Source organism: Anomaloglossus baeobatrachus, chromosome 11, assembly GCF_048569485.1.
Source record: "Anomaloglossus baeobatrachus isolate aAnoBae1 chromosome 11, aAnoBae1.hap1, whole genome shotgun sequence".
Lineage (NCBI taxonomy): Eukaryota > Metazoa > Chordata > Amphibia > Anura > Aromobatidae > Anomaloglossus > Anomaloglossus baeobatrachus.
Genome location: NC_134363.1, coordinates 18,146,212 through 18,164,319, shown reverse-complemented (window position 1 = coordinate 18,164,319; position 18,108 = coordinate 18,146,212). Strand labels below are relative to the sequence as shown.

The 18,108-nt window shown below is 44.1% G+C and overlaps 1 protein-coding gene across 1 annotated transcript in view; it reads left to right on the top strand.

Moving 5' to 3' along the window:
• Window positions 1-17,495, top strand: part of LOC142256400 (phospholipase A2 inhibitor and Ly6/PLAUR domain-containing protein-like) — a 25,111-nt gene extending 7,616 nt beyond the window's left edge. Inside the window, exons 3-5 of the mRNA XM_075328066.1 lie at window positions 267-404; window positions 6,299-6,439; window positions 16,192-17,495. Of these exons, the coding sequence (XP_075184181.1) occupies window positions 267-404; window positions 6,299-6,439; window positions 16,192-16,394 (482 nt within the window). The 3' untranslated portion in view covers window positions 16,395-17,495. The remainder of the gene's footprint in view (window positions 1-266; window positions 405-6,298; window positions 6,440-16,191) is intronic.
• The last annotated feature ends 613 nt before the right edge of the window (window positions 17,496-18,108 follow it).

The window sequence follows — 18,108 nt, the reverse complement described above, 5'->3', positions numbered from 1 at the left end:
CTGTATTCTTCCCAGGTACTGTTTTGACCTCCTGGTTTATGATCTCAGCCTGTCGGGCTACCTCTCCATTTACTGCATGCAAGTAGTGTCTAACGGCACCTAGTGACAATCGTCACATTTTGCTTTTCTAGCTTTATGTCAGTCTAGAATTAGGAGGATCAGGGCAAGCTTTTTAAAGTGAGAGAAGTTCTGTGGCTGCAGAATAGATGGAAACATAGATGTAAAGATTATGATGTCATGTATACTGATTGTCACTTTTATTATAGATGGGGCCATATTTGACATGTCTTGTGCTCCCAAACATCACTGTGACTCCCCCGGTAGTATGAGTGCATCCAATGGAAGGATCCAAAGAAGCACAACCTGCTGTTACACTGATAATTGTACTCCACCGCACCCTATGTGTAAGTACTGCCTCCTCCATGTACCACCTGCCTGTCACACTCCTGATGTGCAGAACATCTTGTGCTTTGTTATGTTCTGCCATGCTCTCCTGCAGAGCCAGTCCTTGCCTGTACTATTGCGTAGTGTGTTTTGCAGGTTGAGATGCTCTGTTGTTTGTCTTGAGCCACTATGGAGGGTGGTTTTTCAGCACTGGGTCCTATGCTGGTGCTCCTTGCTCTGGCTGTGTTACGAATCGGCGCCGCCATAGCCGCAAACAGCCTGCTGCGGTTCCAGTTGCGCCCAGGCGCCGGCTGAGGTTTTTGGCCGTGCCTCAGGTCGACCAGCTGGCTGCGTGCACCTCCACGTCTAAGTGTGGAGAGGCGGCTAGTGCGCATGCGTGTGCCGATTTACCCCAGCCAGAGCCTAAGTCCAGTGTTTCGCCTAGTGAACATGCTCAGGCTGATAGTGCCATTTCTGAGGCTAAATCTCGCTTTACACGCTACAATATATCTTACGATATGTCGGCGGGGTCACATCGTAAGTGACGCACATGCGGCATCGTAGTGTGTGACAGGTACGTCCGATTGCGATTGAACGTTAAAACGTTCATCGCATACACGTCGTTGAATCCTGACGAATTGCACGTCGGGTTGTTCAATGTTCCCAAGGCAGCACACATCGCAGTGTGTGACACCCCGGGAACGATGAACAGATCTTACCTGCCTCCCGCGGCTCCAGCCGGCAATGTGGAAGGAAGGAGGTGGGCGGGATGTTTATGTGACGCCCTGGACTAGCCAGGTAGTCACATACATAACAACATGCACACTCCCCCCACCCTAGACAGTTACAACAGTCAGACAAAAACCCTTGTTGCCTCCCTCCAGAGTCTGATATCCACACCAGGTGGGGCGGAGCCAGGCGGTTGGCCCCACCCACCGAGGAGTTCACAGGCCTGGAGGTGGGAAAAGTGTGAGTTTAGTCTTGGAGGTGAAAGTGAGAGGAGTGAAGACTTGAGGTGTCTGGGTTGGAGCCCAGACACTGACAGCAAGGTTGGCAGAGCCGTAAGGACCGGGGTTGGGCATCGGCCTACCGGTACCGGACCGGGGAATGGAGTGAAGCTAAGCACACAGGCAGGGCCATCGGACTCCGACCAGGCTTGGAGCCGCCGTCAATAGTCAAATCCGAATGTGACAGGAACCCCCGGGGTTCCCTAACAACCAAGTCCCGATTGAAGGCAACCATCCACCCAGAGATGATATACAGCCACCACCACAGGCTAGAGATCCAAGGGCCAGCGCTTGCGGGCAAAACGGGCTCCTACGGCACCTATACGCCGGGGAGCGGACTATCGGTGGGCAACCACAGAAGTCAAGAACATTCTCAAAGGTGCAGGGAAAGACAGCCACCATCAGCCGTCTGGGGAGAGCACAACAACAACACTGCAGCCGGCTGCGGGACCCGTCCATCCGGCCGTTTTGGTTTACCTACGACTCTGTCAGTGATAGTCTGAGTGAGTACACCAGTGCTGTCCAGCACCATGCCGCGCAGTCCCTGCATCCCAGCCATCTGGCCTCCCCATTACACCATCGGGCCCCGGGATCACCAACCCCTGCCCATGGAGGGGACAACATCCTAGCTGCTCCCTACCATCTCTCCCGGGATCCCTGTTACCAGCAGCGGTGGTGCCCTTATCACCACAACCCATGGGTGGCGTTACGAACAATCTCCCTAAACATACCATCCCCATTTCACTCACTCTGAGGAGTGCTGCTCGAGTCCCCGGGTCCGGTCCACCGCTCGAGCCACCGAGCAGCAGCAGCAGAAGCCCCGGACCCGAGAGTGGCGATCGCGTCCCCTCTGCCCGCAACATTTACGTCCCGCTCATCTCCGCCCCTCCACTTCTTTTGGCCGGCTGCCGTGTGACGTCGATGTGACGCCGAACATCCCTCCCACTCCAGGAAGTGGACGTTCGCCGCCCACAGCGAGGTCGTATGGACGGATAAGTACGTGTGACGGGGGTTAATCGTTTGTGCAACACGGGCAACAAATTGCCCATTCCGCACATACGATGGGGGCGTTGCAAATCTTATACGATATCATATGCGAAATTGCAACGTGTAAAGCAGCCTTAAGTCTTCAGTTCGGGCTACAGCGCATGCTCCTATACTTAGTGCGAAAAGACTCTTTGCACAGGTACTGTGACTTCGTGCCGTGTCTAAGTCCTGTGTTGTGCCTAGTGAGCATGATCAGGCAGATAGTCATATTTCTGAAACTGTTGTTCTGGCTACTGAGCATGCTCAGGCACTTAGTGCATCAGAGGCTAGGTCCGGTAAGGACCCTACTGAGCATGTCCGTGAGGTGGCAGGCCCTGATAGGCCAGAGGGCATCAGGTGCCCTGATGATGTGGCCACTCCGGACTGGCTCGCTGAGGCCCACCCCTATGACACGGCACCACACCATTGGTCGTCAGACGATGACTGGTGAAGTGTTTGGGGCGTGGCTGCCATGAGGTCATCAATGATGCGCCGGTTCCGGATAGGCCGCTGGTGATGTCGCTGATGACATGGCACTCTGCTATTGGACCCTGGAGGTGCAATTGTGGTCCACCCTGGGTTTGGGGCGGACCCAGGTTATAAAAGGGGCTGGAGACAACATAGAGGTGCACAGTCTTCACATTTTCTCAGACAGATCACACCTCCATGTCAGAGCCTTATTGCGGCATAAGCCTGTGTTTGGAAGCGGTAGGTAGGGTTAGGCATCCGGTGCTTGTCACGCCAAGACACCTGTGGCTTAGCATGTAAGGGTCAGGCGCCGGTCTTCCACCTCCTACTGTCCAGTTTTGCTTGTGCAGCCCAGTGGAGATAACTGGGCTGCGGCTGCTGCGACTCCTGTCCGATTGTGCCCCCTACGCACACGGACAACGCACCTGCTGCGCCTCCTGTCCAAATGTGCCCCCTACGCACACGGACAACGCACCTGCTGCGCCACCTGTCCGGTTGTGCCTCCTACGCGCACGGACAGCGTACCCCCGGACCCCTGTGGAGTTAACAGGGTGTTCCTCGATTAGGTGTGTGAATCTACAATCCTCCTTGGCTTCCCAGTCAATGCTACTGGTGTGATCTCTTGGCCTGACGTGTCCTCTACACGTGGCCATTTGCATAGGGACCAGAAACGATAATCGGAGGACCGCTCGGCCTGTCGTGTCTGACACACTTGGCCGACAGGGTGCTATCGCAGCGGTCTTCTTGGTCAAAGATACCTGGTCACCATCTGGCCTGACGTGTTCCCTGCACACGTGGTCGGGGTTGCGCCAATTCCACCAAAACGCTAACTGGGTTGTCGTCCGGTCTGACGTGTCCCTACACAGGTGACCGGTTCCCTGGGTTATCTCAGAGCCATCCAGCTCAATAGTCTCCGCCTAACCCTCAGGTGCCAGCAGCTCATTTGTCATCTGGAGCACGGTGTGCCCCGACTGGCGATTAGGATATATACTCCCCGGTCCTAATCTGCCGGTCCCCCCGTAACAGGGTGATTGTTCTGCTTCATTAGGGAGCATGCTCGCCTAAGATGTAGCCAGTCGTATTTCCTGGTTCTGCAGTAAGTGCTCTTGGCTTCCATTGTGAACAGTTATCTAATCTTGGCTTCTCGAACCTGGACTGTAGCTGACTCTACCTTGCCCACTCCACTGACTTTGTCGTTACCTCCTGGCTTCTGACCTCAGACCTTCTCCTGACCACGTCTCCTCCTGCTCCTTTTATCCTATACATACTCTCCTGGTATCCTGACCCTCGGCCTGTTTCTTGATCTCATCTCTGCCTGCTCCCTGTGTCCTGTCGTGTCATCCTGGTTTCTGTTCCCAGCTTTCTGACTACCTCTCCATTCACAATGCATGTAAGTAGTATCTAGCACCACCTAGTGATTAGCATCACACTAACGCCATATAGTGTTGAGCAACACACTGCCCCTATATGTAAGTACCCCATACCATCTCTCTATATGTACTAGCTGCCCCTATATATAAATACCCACCACTATGCATACCATCTTGAAAATGGGCCCTAAAAAAATAATTGCCACCTTTCCAAAATTGTGGGTAAACAACTTTGTTTCCAGCATGTGATGATCCTTCAAACTCCCTTGTGGCAAGTAACAGGTGTGGGTATATAAAAATCACACCTGAAATCAGTTAAAAATGGGAGAAGGTGACTCAGTCATTGCATTGTGTGTCTGTGTGTGCCACACTAAGCATGGAGAACAGAAAGAGATAAAGAGAACAGTATTGAGGACTTGAGAACCAAAATTGTTGAAAAATATCAAGAATCTGAAAGTTACAAATCCATTTCCAAAGATCTTGATGTTCCTTTGTCCACCGTGTGAAACATAATTAAGATGTTTACAGTCTATGGTGCTGTAGGTAGTCTCCCTGGATGTGAACAGCAGTCAAAAATTGATGAAAGTTTATAACACAGGATAGTCTGGATGGTGTATAAGCCCCAATAAATTTCAAGAGCAATTCAAGCTGCAGCTCACAATCAAGATCCAAAGAAATTTCAGCTGTTCTGCAGCTCCGGGGCATCAGTGTCAGCATGAACTATCTGTCCACATCTGAATTAAATGAAATGCTATTGAGGTGACCCAGGAGGACCCTACTGCTGACACAGAGACAGAAAAAAAGCCAAATTGTACGTGAGGAAACAAAATCCTTCTGGGAAAGCCGTGAACAGATGAGACAAAGATAGAGCTTTATGGCAAAGCACATCATTATACTGTTTACTAAAAACAGAATGAGGCTTACAAAGTAAAAAACACAGCACCTACAGTCACACATGGTGGAAGACAAAGTTGTTTTCGGATATTTTGCTGCCTCTGGGGGCCTTAACTGTGTGCAAGGAATGTAGTGCCCAGTGTCAGAAAACTAGGTGTGCATCCTAGGTCAGGGGTCTCTAGCAGGACAATGACCAAAAACACTTCAAGAAGCCCCAGAAAAGGATGAAACAAAGTGCTGGAGAGATCTGAAGTGGCAGCAATGAGTCCGGATCTAAACCCCATTGACACTTGTGGAGAGATCTCAAAATTGCTGTTGGGAGAAGAGAAGAGAGGAGAGGAGAATGGATAGGAGAGGGGTGGGGAGGGGAGAGGAGAAGATAGGAAAAGGGAGGGAAGGGGAGGAGAGGAGAAGGGAGGGGAGGAGGGGAGAGGAGGGGAGGGTAGAGGAGGGGAGAGCAAAGGAGAGGGGAAGGGAGGAGAGGAGAGAAGAGGGGAGGAGAGGGGGAGAGGGTAGAGGAGGGGAAAGCAAAGGAGAGGGGAAGGGAGGGGAGGAGAGGAGAGGGGAGAGGGTAGAGGAGGGGAGAGCAAATGGGAGGGGAGGGGAGAGGAGAGAGGAGGGGAGGGGAGGAGAGGAGAGGAAAGGGGAGAGGAGAAGAGAGGAGAGGAGAGAGGAGAGGGTAGAGGAGGGGAGGGAGAGGAGGGGACAGCAGAGTAGAGGGGAGGGGAGGGGCAGGAGAGGGGAGGAGAGTAGAGGTGAGGAGGAAAGAAGAGAAGACGCCTTCAGATATCAGAGACTTGGAGACGTTTATAAGGAAAAGTCTGAGATTCCAGGTGAGAGGAGGGAGAAACTTGTGGATAGTTACAGAAGGCGACTGATGGAAGGGATTTATTGCAAAGGGTAAAGTGTGTGCAACCAAATATTAAGCTGAGAGGGCAACAATTGTGTCTGCCCCAATTTTGGGATTTTGTGTGGTTTGCCTTTTTCCCTCTATTTTTTGTGTTTTTCCTATACACACAAAGGACATAAACCCGTGTATATGAATAATGTGGAATTGTAGTAATTTTCTGGGAGAAAAAAATTATTTTATGGAGCAATTTAAGGTTGTCACCAGTATATTGTTTATTTATCTTTTTTGTTTTATTTTAGTACCTGATGATAATTTTCAGCCAAATGGGTTGAGCTGCCCGACCTGCCTGTCCGTCTATTCAAAGTGGTGCTACTCCAAGCAAACCATAGCGTGCACCGGAGAGGAGGACGCCTGCCTGCTCCAAACCAGCGAGTACTATGGTAAATGATAAGTCACCAAACTTTAAGCCTTTGTCCAAACTCTGACTTTCCAAAAATTCCAAAAAGGAGTCAAGTTGCCCCCGCAGGTGAAAGGAGGCATTACACCATCCTCCATGAAATCATCAATTGTAATACACAAACATGCTCCCTTGTAATCTGTTTTCTAAACCTATAAATTAAGTTTCTTTCGTACAATATATATTATTTACCATTTTACCTTATTTAATATTATTTTTATTTTTATTATAATATATTATTATAATATATTATATTATTATATATTTATTTTTACATTTAATTTAATTAATTTATTTACACATTATTTGTTTATTTATTTATTTATTTATTTTTGCAGCCCCCCATAAGGAGATCATTAGTTATTTTTTCATTTTATATACCGGTAATTTATTAAATAAATACTTAATGTATTTATTTATTTATTTACATTTGCAGCCTCCATAGGGAGATCATTACTTATTTTTGCATTTTAAAAAAATTATTTATTTCTTAATTTAAAAAAATATTTATTACTTTATTTATTTTTGTGACCCCCATAAGGAGACTACTAGTTATTTTCATACTTTAATTAATTAATTAATATATTTTTTAAATAATTAATTTATTTACTTTTGCACTCCTGATATGTAGATCATTAGTTAATTCTGCATTGTAATTAATAAATGTATTTCTTTATTAAATAATTAATGTATTTATTATTTATTTATTTATTTTTGTAGCCCTCATAAAAAGACCATGAAGTTGTGTTTACATTTTTTTTAAATTGTCTCTCCAGTAAAGGAGACAAACTCTAGCACAGCGCCACCTATTGGAAGTAGCGATCCTAAAAGTCACAAGTGGATTTTCGACAATCCTTTGTAATATGACTCAGGATATATAAGCCAGATCAGAATCCCAATTTGCAGACACGGTGTTTCGGGGTGCTTGCCCCTCGTCAGTGCAAAGTATGGGGGTGTCTGATCTGGCTCATGAGAAAGCTATGTGGGGACCACGGGGGAACACTATTCTCCTTAAGGAGACTTTGCAAGCCAGTCTGGCTGCCAGGTAAGGGGACTTATAGCTGCAATGCCCCTAAAATTCCACGGGGGAACACTATTCTCCTTAAGGAGATTTTGCAAGCCAGTCTGGCTGCCAGGTAAGGGGACTTATAGCTGCAATGCCCCTCTGGGAAATATTCAAATTGTCTCTCCAGTAAAGGAGACAAACTCTAGCACAGCGCCACCTATTGGAAGTAGCGATCCTAAAAGTCACAAGTGGATTTTCGACAATCCTTTGTAATATGACTCAGGATATATAAGCCAGATCAGAATCCCAATTTGCAGACACGGTGTTTCGGGGTGCTTGCCCCTCGTCAGTGCAAAGTATGGGGGTGTCTGATCTGGCTCATGAGAAAGCTATGTGGGGACCACGGGGGAACACTATTCTCCTTAAGGAGACTTTGCAAGCCAGTCTGGCTGCCAGGTAAGGGGACTTATAGCTGCAATGCCCCTAAAATTCCACGGGGGAACACTATTCTCCTTAAGGAGATTTTGCAAGCCAGTCTGGCTGCCAGGTAAGGGGACTTATAGCTGCAATGCCCCTCTGGGAAATATTCAAATTGTCTCTCCAGTAAAGGAGACAAACTCTAGCACAGCGCCACCTATTGGAAGTAGCGATCCTAAAAGTCACAAGTGGATTTTCGACAATCCTTTGTAATATGACTCAGGATATATAAGCCAGATCAGAATCCCAATTTGCAGACACGGTGTTTCGGGGTGCTTGCCCCTCGTCAGTGCAAAGTATGGGGGTGTCTGATCTGGCTCATGAGAAAGCTATGTGGGGACCACGGGGGAACACTATTCTCCTTAAGGAGACTTTGCAAGCCAGTCTGGCTGCCAGGTAAGGGGACTTATAGCTGCAATGCCCCTAAAATTCCACGGGGGAACACTATTCTCCTTAAGGAGATTTTGCAAGCCAGTCTGGCTGCCAGGTAAGGGGACTTATAGCTGCAATGCCCCTCTGGGAAATATTCAAATTGTCTCTCCAGTAAAGGAGACAAACTCTAGCACAGCGCCACCTATTGGAAGTAGCGATCCTAAAAGTCACAAGTGGATTTTCGACAATCCTTTGTAATATGACTCAGGATATATAAGCCAGATCAGAATCCCAATTTGCAGACACGGTGTTTCGGGGTGCTTGCCCCTCGTCAGTGCAAAGTATGGGGGTGTCTGATCTGGCTCATGAGAAAGCTATGTGGGGACCACGGGGGAACACTATTCTCCTTAAGGAGACTTTGCAAGCCAGTCTGGCTGCCAGGTAAGGGGACTTATAGCTGCAATGCCCCTAAAATTCCACGGGGGAACACTATTCTCCTTAAGGAGATTTTGCAAGCCAGTCTGGCTGCCAGGTAAGGGGACTTATAGCTGCAATGCCCCTCTGGGAAATATTCAAATTGTCTCTCCAGTAAAGGAGACAAACTCTAGCACAGCGCCACCTATTGGAAGTAGCGATCCTAAAAGTCACAAGTGGATTTTCGACAATCCTTTGTAATATGACTCAGGATATATAAGCCAGATCAGAATCCAAATTTGCAGACACGGTGTTTCGGGGTGCTTGCCCCTCGTCAGTGCAAAGTATGGGGGTGTCTGATCTGGCTCATGAGAAAGCTATGTGGGGACCACGGGGGAACACTATTCTCCTTAAGGAGACTTTGCAAGCCAGTCTGGCTGCCAGGTAAGGGGACTTATAGCTGCAATGCCCCTAAAATTCCACGGGGGAACACTATTCTCCTTAAGGAGATTTTGCAAGCCAGTCTGGCTGCCAGGTAAGGGGACTTATAGCTGCAATGCCCCTCTGGGAAATATTCAAATTGTCTCTCCAGTAAAGGAGACAAACTCTAGCACAGCGCCACCTATTGGAAGTAGCGATCCTAAAAGTCACAAGTGGATTTTCGACAATCCTTTGTAATATGACTCAGGATATATAAGCCAGATCAGAATCCCAATTTGCAGACACGGTGTTTCGGGGTGCTTGCCCCTCGTCAGTGCAAAGTATGGGGGTGTCTGATCTGGCTCATGAGAAAGCTATGTGGGGACCACGGGGGAACACTATTCTCCTTAAGGAGACTTTGCAAGCCAGTCTGGCTGCCAGGTAAGGGGACTTATAGCTGCAATGCCCCTAAAATTCCACGGGGGAACACTATTCTCCTTAAGGAGATTTTGCAAGCCAGTCTGGCTGCCAGGTAAGGGGACTTATAGCTGCAATGCCCCTCTGGGAAATATTCAAATTGTCTCTCCAGTAAAGGAGACAAACTCTAGCACAGCGCCACCTATTGGAAGTAGCGATCCTAAAAGTCACAAGTGGATTTTCGACAATCCTTTGTAATATGACTCAGGATATATAAGCCAGATCAGAATCCCAATTTGCAGACACGGTGTTTCGGGGTGCTTGCCCCTCGTCAGTGCAAAGTATGGGGGTGTCTGATCTGGCTCATGAGAAAGCTATGTGGGGACCACGGGGGAACACTATTCTCCTTAAGGAGACTTTGCAAGCCAGTCTGGCTGCCAGGTAAGGGGACTTATAGCTGCAATGCCCCTAAAATTCCACGGGGGAACACTATTCTCCTTAAGGAGATTTTGCAAGCCAGTCTGGCTGCCAGGTAAGGGGACTTATAGCTGCAATGCCCCTCTGGGAAATATTCAAATTGTCTCTCCAGTAAAGGAGACAAACTCTAGCACAGCGCCACCTATTGGAAGTAGCGATCCTAAAAGTCACAAGTGGATTTTCGACAATCCTTTGTAATATGACTCAGGATATATAAGCCAGATCAGAATCCCAATTTGCAGACACGGTGTTTCGGGGTGCTTGCCCCTCGTCAGTGCAAAGTATGGGGGTGTCTGATCTGGCTCATGAGAAAGCTATGTGGGGACCACGGGGGAACACTATTCTCCTTAAGGAGACTTTGCAAGCCAGTCTGGCTGCCAGGTAAGGGGACTTATAGCTGCAATGCCCCTAAAATTCCACGGGGGAACACTATTCTCCTTAAGGAGATTTTGCAAGCCAGTCTGGCTGCCAGGTAAGGGGACTTATAGCTGCAATGCCCCTCTGGGAAATATTCAAATTGTCTCTCCAGTAAAGGAGACAAACTCTAGCACAGCGCCACCTATTGGAAGTAGCGATCCTAAAAGTCACAAGTGGATTTTCGACAATCCTTTGTAATATGACTCAGGATATATAAGCCAGATCAGAATCCCAATTTGCAGACACGGTGTTTCGGGGTGCTTGCCCCTCGTCAGTGCAAAGTATGGGGGTGTCTGATCTGGCTCATGAGAAAGCTATGTGGGGACCACGGGGGAACACTATTCTCCTTAAGGAGACTTTGCAAGCCAGTCTGGCTGCCAGGTAAGGGGACTTATAGCTGCAATGCCCCTAAAATTCCACGGGGGAACACTATTCTCCTTAAGGAGATTTTGCAAGCCAGTCTGGCTGCCAGGTAAGGGGACTTATAGCTGCAATGCCCCTCTGGGAAATATTCAAATTGTCTCTCCAGTAAAGGAGACAAACTCTAGCACAGCGCCACCTATTGGAAGTAGCGATCCTAAAAGTCACAAGTGGATTTTCGACAATCCTTTGTAATATGACTCAGGATATATAAGCCAGATCAGAATCCCAATTTGCAGACACGGTGTTTCGGGGTGCTTGCCCCTCGTCAGTGCAAAGTATGGGGGTGTCTGATCTGGCTCATGAGAAAGCTATGTGGGGACCACGGGGGAACACTATTCTCCTTAAGGAGACTTTGCAAGCCAGTCTGGCTGCCAGGTAAGGGGACTTATAGCTGCAATGCCCCTAAAATTCCACGGGGGAACACTATTCTCCTTAAGGAGATTTTGCAAGCCAGTCTGGCTGCCAGGTAAGGGGACTTATAGCTGCAATGCCCCTCTGGGAAATATTCAAATTGTCTCTCCAGTAAAGGAGACAAACTCTAGCACAGCGCCACCTATTGGAAGTAGCGATCCTAAAAGTCACAAGTGGATTTTCGACAATCCTTTGTAATATGACTCAGGATATATAAGCCAGATCAGAATCCCAATTTGCAGACACGGTGTTTCGGGGTGCTTGCCCCTCGTCAGTGCAAAGTATGGGGGTGTCTGATCTGGCTCATGAGAAAGCTATGTGGGGACCACGGGGGAACACTATTCTCCTTAAGGAGACTTTGCAAGCCAGTCTGGCTGCCAGGTAAGGGGACTTATAGCTGCAATGCCCCTAAAATTCCACGGGGGAACACTATTCTCCTTAAGGAGATTTTGCAAGCCAGTCTGGCTGCCAGGTAAGGGGACTTATAGCTGCAATGCCCCTCTGGGAAATATTCAAATTGTCTCTCCAGTAAAGGAGACAAACTCTAGCACAGCGCCACCTATTGGAAGTAGCGATCCTAAAAGTCACAAGTGGATTTTCGACAATCCTTTGTAATATGACTCAGGATATATAAGCCAGATCAGAATCCCAATTTGCAGACACGGTGTTTCGGGGTGCTTGCCCCTCGTCAGTGCAAAGTATGGGGGTGTCTGATCTGGCTCATGAGAAAGCTATGTGGGGACCACGGGGGAACACTATTCTCCTTAAGGAGACTTTGCAAGCCAGTCTGGCTGCCAGGTAAGGGGACTTATAGCTGCAATGCCCCTAAAATTCCACGGGGGAACACTATTCTCCTTAAGGAGATTTTGCAAGCCAGTCTGGCTGCCAGGTAAGGGGACTTATAGCTGCAATGCCCCTCTGGGAAATATTCAAATTGTCTCTCCAGTAAAGGAGACAAACTCTAGCACAGCGCCACCTATTGGAAGTAGCGATCCTAAAAGTCACAAGTGGATTTTCGACAATCCTTTGTAATATGACTCAGGATATATAAGCCAGATCAGAATCCCAATTTGCAGACACGGTGTTTCGGGGTGCTTGCCCCTCGTCAGTGCAAAGTATGGGGGTGTCTGATCTGGCTCATGAGAAAGCTATGTGGGGACCACGGGGGAACACTATTCTCCTTAAGGAGACTTTGCAAGCCAGTCTGGCTGCCAGGTAAGGGGACTTATAGCTGCAATGCCCCTAAAATTCCACGGGGGAACACTATTCTCCTTAAGGAGATTTTGCAAGCCAGTCTGGCTGCCAGGTAAGGGGACTTATAGCTGCAATGCCCCTCTGGGAAATATTCAAATTGTCTCTCCAGTAAAGGAGACAAACTCTAGCACAGCGCCACCTATTGGAAGTAGCGATCCTAAAAGTCACAAGTGGATTTTCGACAATCCTTTGTAATATGACTCAGGATATATAAGCCAGATCAGAATCCCAATTTGCAGACACGGTGTTTCGGGGTGCTTGCCCCTCGTCAGTGCAAAGTATGGGGGTGTCTGATCTGGCTCATGAGAAAGCTATGTGGGGACCACGGGGGAACACTATTCTCCTTAAGGAGACTTTGCAAGCCAGTCTGGCTGCCAGGTAAGGGGACTTATAGCTGCAATGCCCCTAAAATTCCACGGGGGAACACTATTCTCCTTAAGGAGATTTTGCAAGCCAGTCTGGCTGCCAGGTAAGGGGACTTATAGCTGCAATGCCCCTCTGGGAAATATTCAAATTGTCTCTCCAGTAAAGGAGACAAACTCTAGCACAGCGCCACCTATTGGAAGTAGCGATCCTAAAAGTCACAAGTGGATTTTCGACAATCCTTTGTAATATGACTCAGGATATATAAGCCAGATCAGAATCCCAATTTGCAGACACGGTGTTTCGGGGTGCTTGCCCCTCGTCAGTGCAAAGTATGGGGGTGTCTGATCTGGCTCATGAGAAAGCTATGTGGGGACCACGGGGGAACACTATTCTCCTTAAGGAGACTTTGCAAGCCAGTCTGGCTGCCAGGTAAGGGGACTTATAGCTGCAATGCCCCTAAAATTCCACGGGGGAACACTATTCTCCTTAAGGAGATTTTGCAAGCCAGTCTGGCTGCCAGGTAAGGGGACTTATAGCTGCAATGCCCCTCTGGGAAATATTCAAATTGTCTCTCCAGTAAAGGAGACAAACTCTAGCACAGCGCCACCTATTGGAAGTAGCGATCCTAAAAGTCACAAGTGGATTTTCGACAATCCTTTGTAATATGACTCAGGATATATAAGCCAGATCAGAATCCCAATTTGCAGACACGGTGTTTCGGGGTGCTTGCCCCTCGTCAGTGCAAAGTATGGGGGTGTCTGATCTGGCTCATGAGAAAGCTATGTGGGGACCACGGGGGAACACTATTCTCCTTAAGGAGACTTTGCAAGCCAGTCTGGCTGCCAGGTAAGGGGACTTATAGCTGCAATGCCCCTAAAATTCCACGGGGGAACACTATTCTCCTTAAGGAGATTTTGCAAGCCAGTCTGGCTGCCAGGTAAGGGGACTTATAGCTGCAATGCCCCTCTGGGAAATATTCAAATTGTCTCTCCAGTAAAGGAGACAAACTCTAGCACAGCGCCACCTATTGGAAGTAGCGATCCTAAAAGTCACAAGTGGATTTTCGACAATCCTTTGTAATATGACTCAGGATATATAAGCCAGATCAGAATCCCAATTTGCAGACACGGTGTTTCGGGGTGCTTGCCCCTCGTCAGTGCAAAGTATGGGGGTGTCTGATCTGGCTCATGAGAAAGCTATGTGGGGACCACGGGGGAACACTATTCTCCTTAAGGAGACTTTGCAAGCCAGTCTGGCTGCCAGGTAAGGGGACTTATAGCTGCAATGCCCCTAAAATTCCACGGGGGAACACTATTCTCCTTAAGGAGATTTTGCAAGCCAGTCTGGCTGCCAGGTAAGGGGACTTATAGCTGCAATGCCCCTCTGGGAAATATTCAAATTGTCTCTCCAGTAAAGGAGACAAACTCTAGCACAGCGCCACCTATTGGAAGTAGCGATCCTAAAAGTCACAAGTGGATTTTCGACAATCCTTTGTAATATGACTCAGGATATATAAGCCAGATCAGAATCCCAATTTGCAGACACGGTGTTTCGGGGTGCTTGCCCCTCGTCAGTGCAAAGTATGGGGGTGTCTGATCTGGCTCATGAGAAAGCTATGTGGGGACCACGGGGGAACACTATTCTCCTTAAGGAGACTTTGCAAGCCAGTCTGGCTGCCAGGTAAGGGGACTTATAGCTGCAATGCCCCTAAAATTCCACGGGGGAACACTATTCTCCTTAAGGAGATTTTGCAAGCCAGTCTGGCTGCCAGGTAAGGGGACTTATAGCTGCAATGCCCCTCTGGGAAATATTCAAATTGTCTCTCCAGTAAAGGAGACAAACTCTAGCACAGCGCCACCTATTGGAAGTAGTGACTTTTAGGATCGCTACTTCCAATAGGTGGCGCTGTGCTAGAGTTTGTCTCCTTTACTGGAGAGACAATTTGAATATTTCCCAGAGGGGCATTGCAGCTATAAGTCCCCTTACCTGGCAGCCAGACTGGCTTGCAAAATCTCCTTAAGGAGAATAGTGTTCCCCCGTGGAATTTTAGGGGCATTGCATTTTTTTTAAGTTATTTATTTATTTATTTATTAATTAAATGCTTAATTATTTGTTTATTTATTTATTTTTGCAGCCCCCATACAGAGATCATTAGTTTGTTTTTTTTGCCTAGTTTATTTTTTATTTATTTATTTTTGCAGCCCTCATAAGGAGACCACTAGCTATTTTTGCATTTTAATTAATAAATTTCAATATTTTTAAAATACATAATTCATTTATAATTTATTGATTTTTGCAGCCCCCATAAGAAAATCATTAGTTATATTTTTGCATTTTAATTGATTAATTAATTTACTTAATAAATAATTAATGTATTACTTTTTTTTTGCAGCCCCATAAGGAGATCATTACTTCTTTTTGAATTTTTTATGATTTTATTTATTTTTTATTTGTTTATTCATTCATTCATTTATTTATTTTTGCAGCCCCATAAGATCATTAGTTATTTTTGCAATTTAATGAATTAATGAAATAATGTATTATTTATTTAATTATTTTTGCAGCCCCATAAGAAAATTGCTAGTTATTTTTGCAATTTTATTTAATTTATTAAATAATTATTTATTTATTTATTTTTGCAGTCCCCATAAGGAGATCATTACTTCTTTTTGCATTTTTTATGATTTTATTTATTTTTTATTTGTTTATTCATTCATTCATTTATTTATTTATTTTTGCAGCCCCCATAAAGAAATTGTTAGCTATGTTTGCATTTTAATTAATTCATTAATTCAATAATGTATGTATTAAATAATTAGTTTATAATTTATTTATTTTTGCAGCCCCATGAGGAGATCATTAGTTACTTTTGCAATTTAATGAATTAATGAATGAATGAAATTATTTATTATTTATTTAATTATTTTTGCAGCCCCATAAGAAAATTGCTAGTTATTTTTGCAATTTTATTTAATTTATTAAATAATTATTTATTTATTTATTTATTTATTATTTTTGCAGTCCCCATAAGGAGATCATTAGTTATTTTTGCAATTTAATGAATTAATGAAATAATTTATTATTTATTTAATTATTTTTGGAGCCCCATAAGAAAATTGCTAGGTATTTTTCCAATTTTATTTAATTTATTAAATAATTATTTATTTATTTATTTATTTTTGCAGTCCCCATAAGGAGATCATTAGTTATTTTTGCTTTTTAATTTATTAATTTATTTACATAATACGTTTATTATTTATTTATTTATTTATTTTTTGCAGCCCCCATCAGGAGATCATTAGCGATTCGGGGATGCGCCACAAAAAGCATCTGCTCTCTCGGCACCCAGTGGATAAGATTTGGCACCTTGAAAATGAAGTTCAAGTATTCATGTGTGTTTAGCGGTGTTACATGTCTACACACCGGCCTTATCACTCGTATCACTGTTGCACTTGCAGTTGTAAAATATATGTATGTTTCTTAAAAAAAAAAAAAAAAGTAACGAACACTGGTTCAGTGTAAATATTGACACAGATGATATAAAGAATGCATAAAAAAATAATATATATTATTGTATTCCTGTATATTACTCACCAAATCTGTGCACTAGTGTAAAAAAGAAAAAGGGGGGAGGCTCCTGCTGCAGCAGTTGCACATTTTATACTGAGTAAGAGAAAAGGTGACATGGCTAATTTCTTATAGATTTCTTTTTCCTTCCCCTTTGGTTGGATTTCTTTTTAACCTTTCTTTTTTTCCATCTCACATTTAGAAAAATTCAACTGAAGTTCCATCAATAAATATTTATTATTTGCATTAAATGTTTTGTAACTTTCATTTCCGGTTTTATTCATTATTTGTGTCTAAAGTTACATAAAAATTGCTGCTTATTCCCTTTTTTGAAGGATCAATTCACGGTGGGAGCTCAGACTATAAAGAGTTAAAGGGTCATTCCTAAAATGACTGTTCTCAGTTTTGTGTACACAGAGCATTAATCATGTTGACCTATATTGATTTGTGGGTATCACACCCCTTTAAATGGTTGTATTTGAGTTTAAAAATATGTTTTTTGCAAAATAAGTTCAATTAAAACTAAGCCATTTAGCTTTTACAAGCTTTTATTTTCAATCCATATTGTTGGCTACAGAATGAGCAAACTGAAAATCAATCAGTGAGCTCACTCTAGGCTTTTCTTTTTCTAACCATTCAATAATTATAATTTTTCAACTTTTATGTTGTCTGTAGTCATATATTAGCCCAGAAGAGTTTTGTAAAAACACATATAAAAGTTGCAAACTTTCCTGATAGAATGAGCTCACTGCCAGATTCTCAGTAAACTCTTTCTGCAGTTTGCAACATGGAAGGAAACAAAGAGCATGTAATCTGCAAACGGTACAAGAATTGTATTAAAATGCCATTATTTAAGATGGTCCATAACTTATAAGGAAACCAATTGCGTATGGAGTCGTATAGTGAAGCATATGCTAGCTCTGCCAATCAATTCCAAGTTCCAATTTGGGTCAACTCTAACATATATAAAATATATTATATATTATATTATTATACAATACATTATTACAATATATTATTATATTATTATATTATTATACATTATTATATATTATTATACATTATTATATTATTATATATTATTATTATTATATAAATTATTATACATTATTATTATATTATTATTATTATATTATTATACATTATTATATTATTATATTATTATTATTATACATTATTATATTATTATATATTATTATTATTATTATACATTATTATTATATTATTATATTATACAATATATTATTATATTATTATACAATATATTTTTTCATAAGTGTAAGGTTACTAGGATGAGGAATGGAAATGCCATGGTCACTGTATTATAAACCTAAAATATATGCATATAATCTTATGATCACCCTATAACAGATCGATACATGATGGATCCATTATATGGCCATATTCACTTCACATGCTGTCAACTAAATCCTGTATTTAATAAATCTTAAAGTTTACAGTAAGCGGTATTTTTTGTTTATTATTATTAATAATAATAATAATAATAATAATAATAATAATTTATTACATTTACATAAAACTAATCAGATTATCAATAAATACATTTTTAGATCATTTTTACACTTTGTATTGGATTTTTAATTTTTTTTAAATTACATTATAGTCCTGTG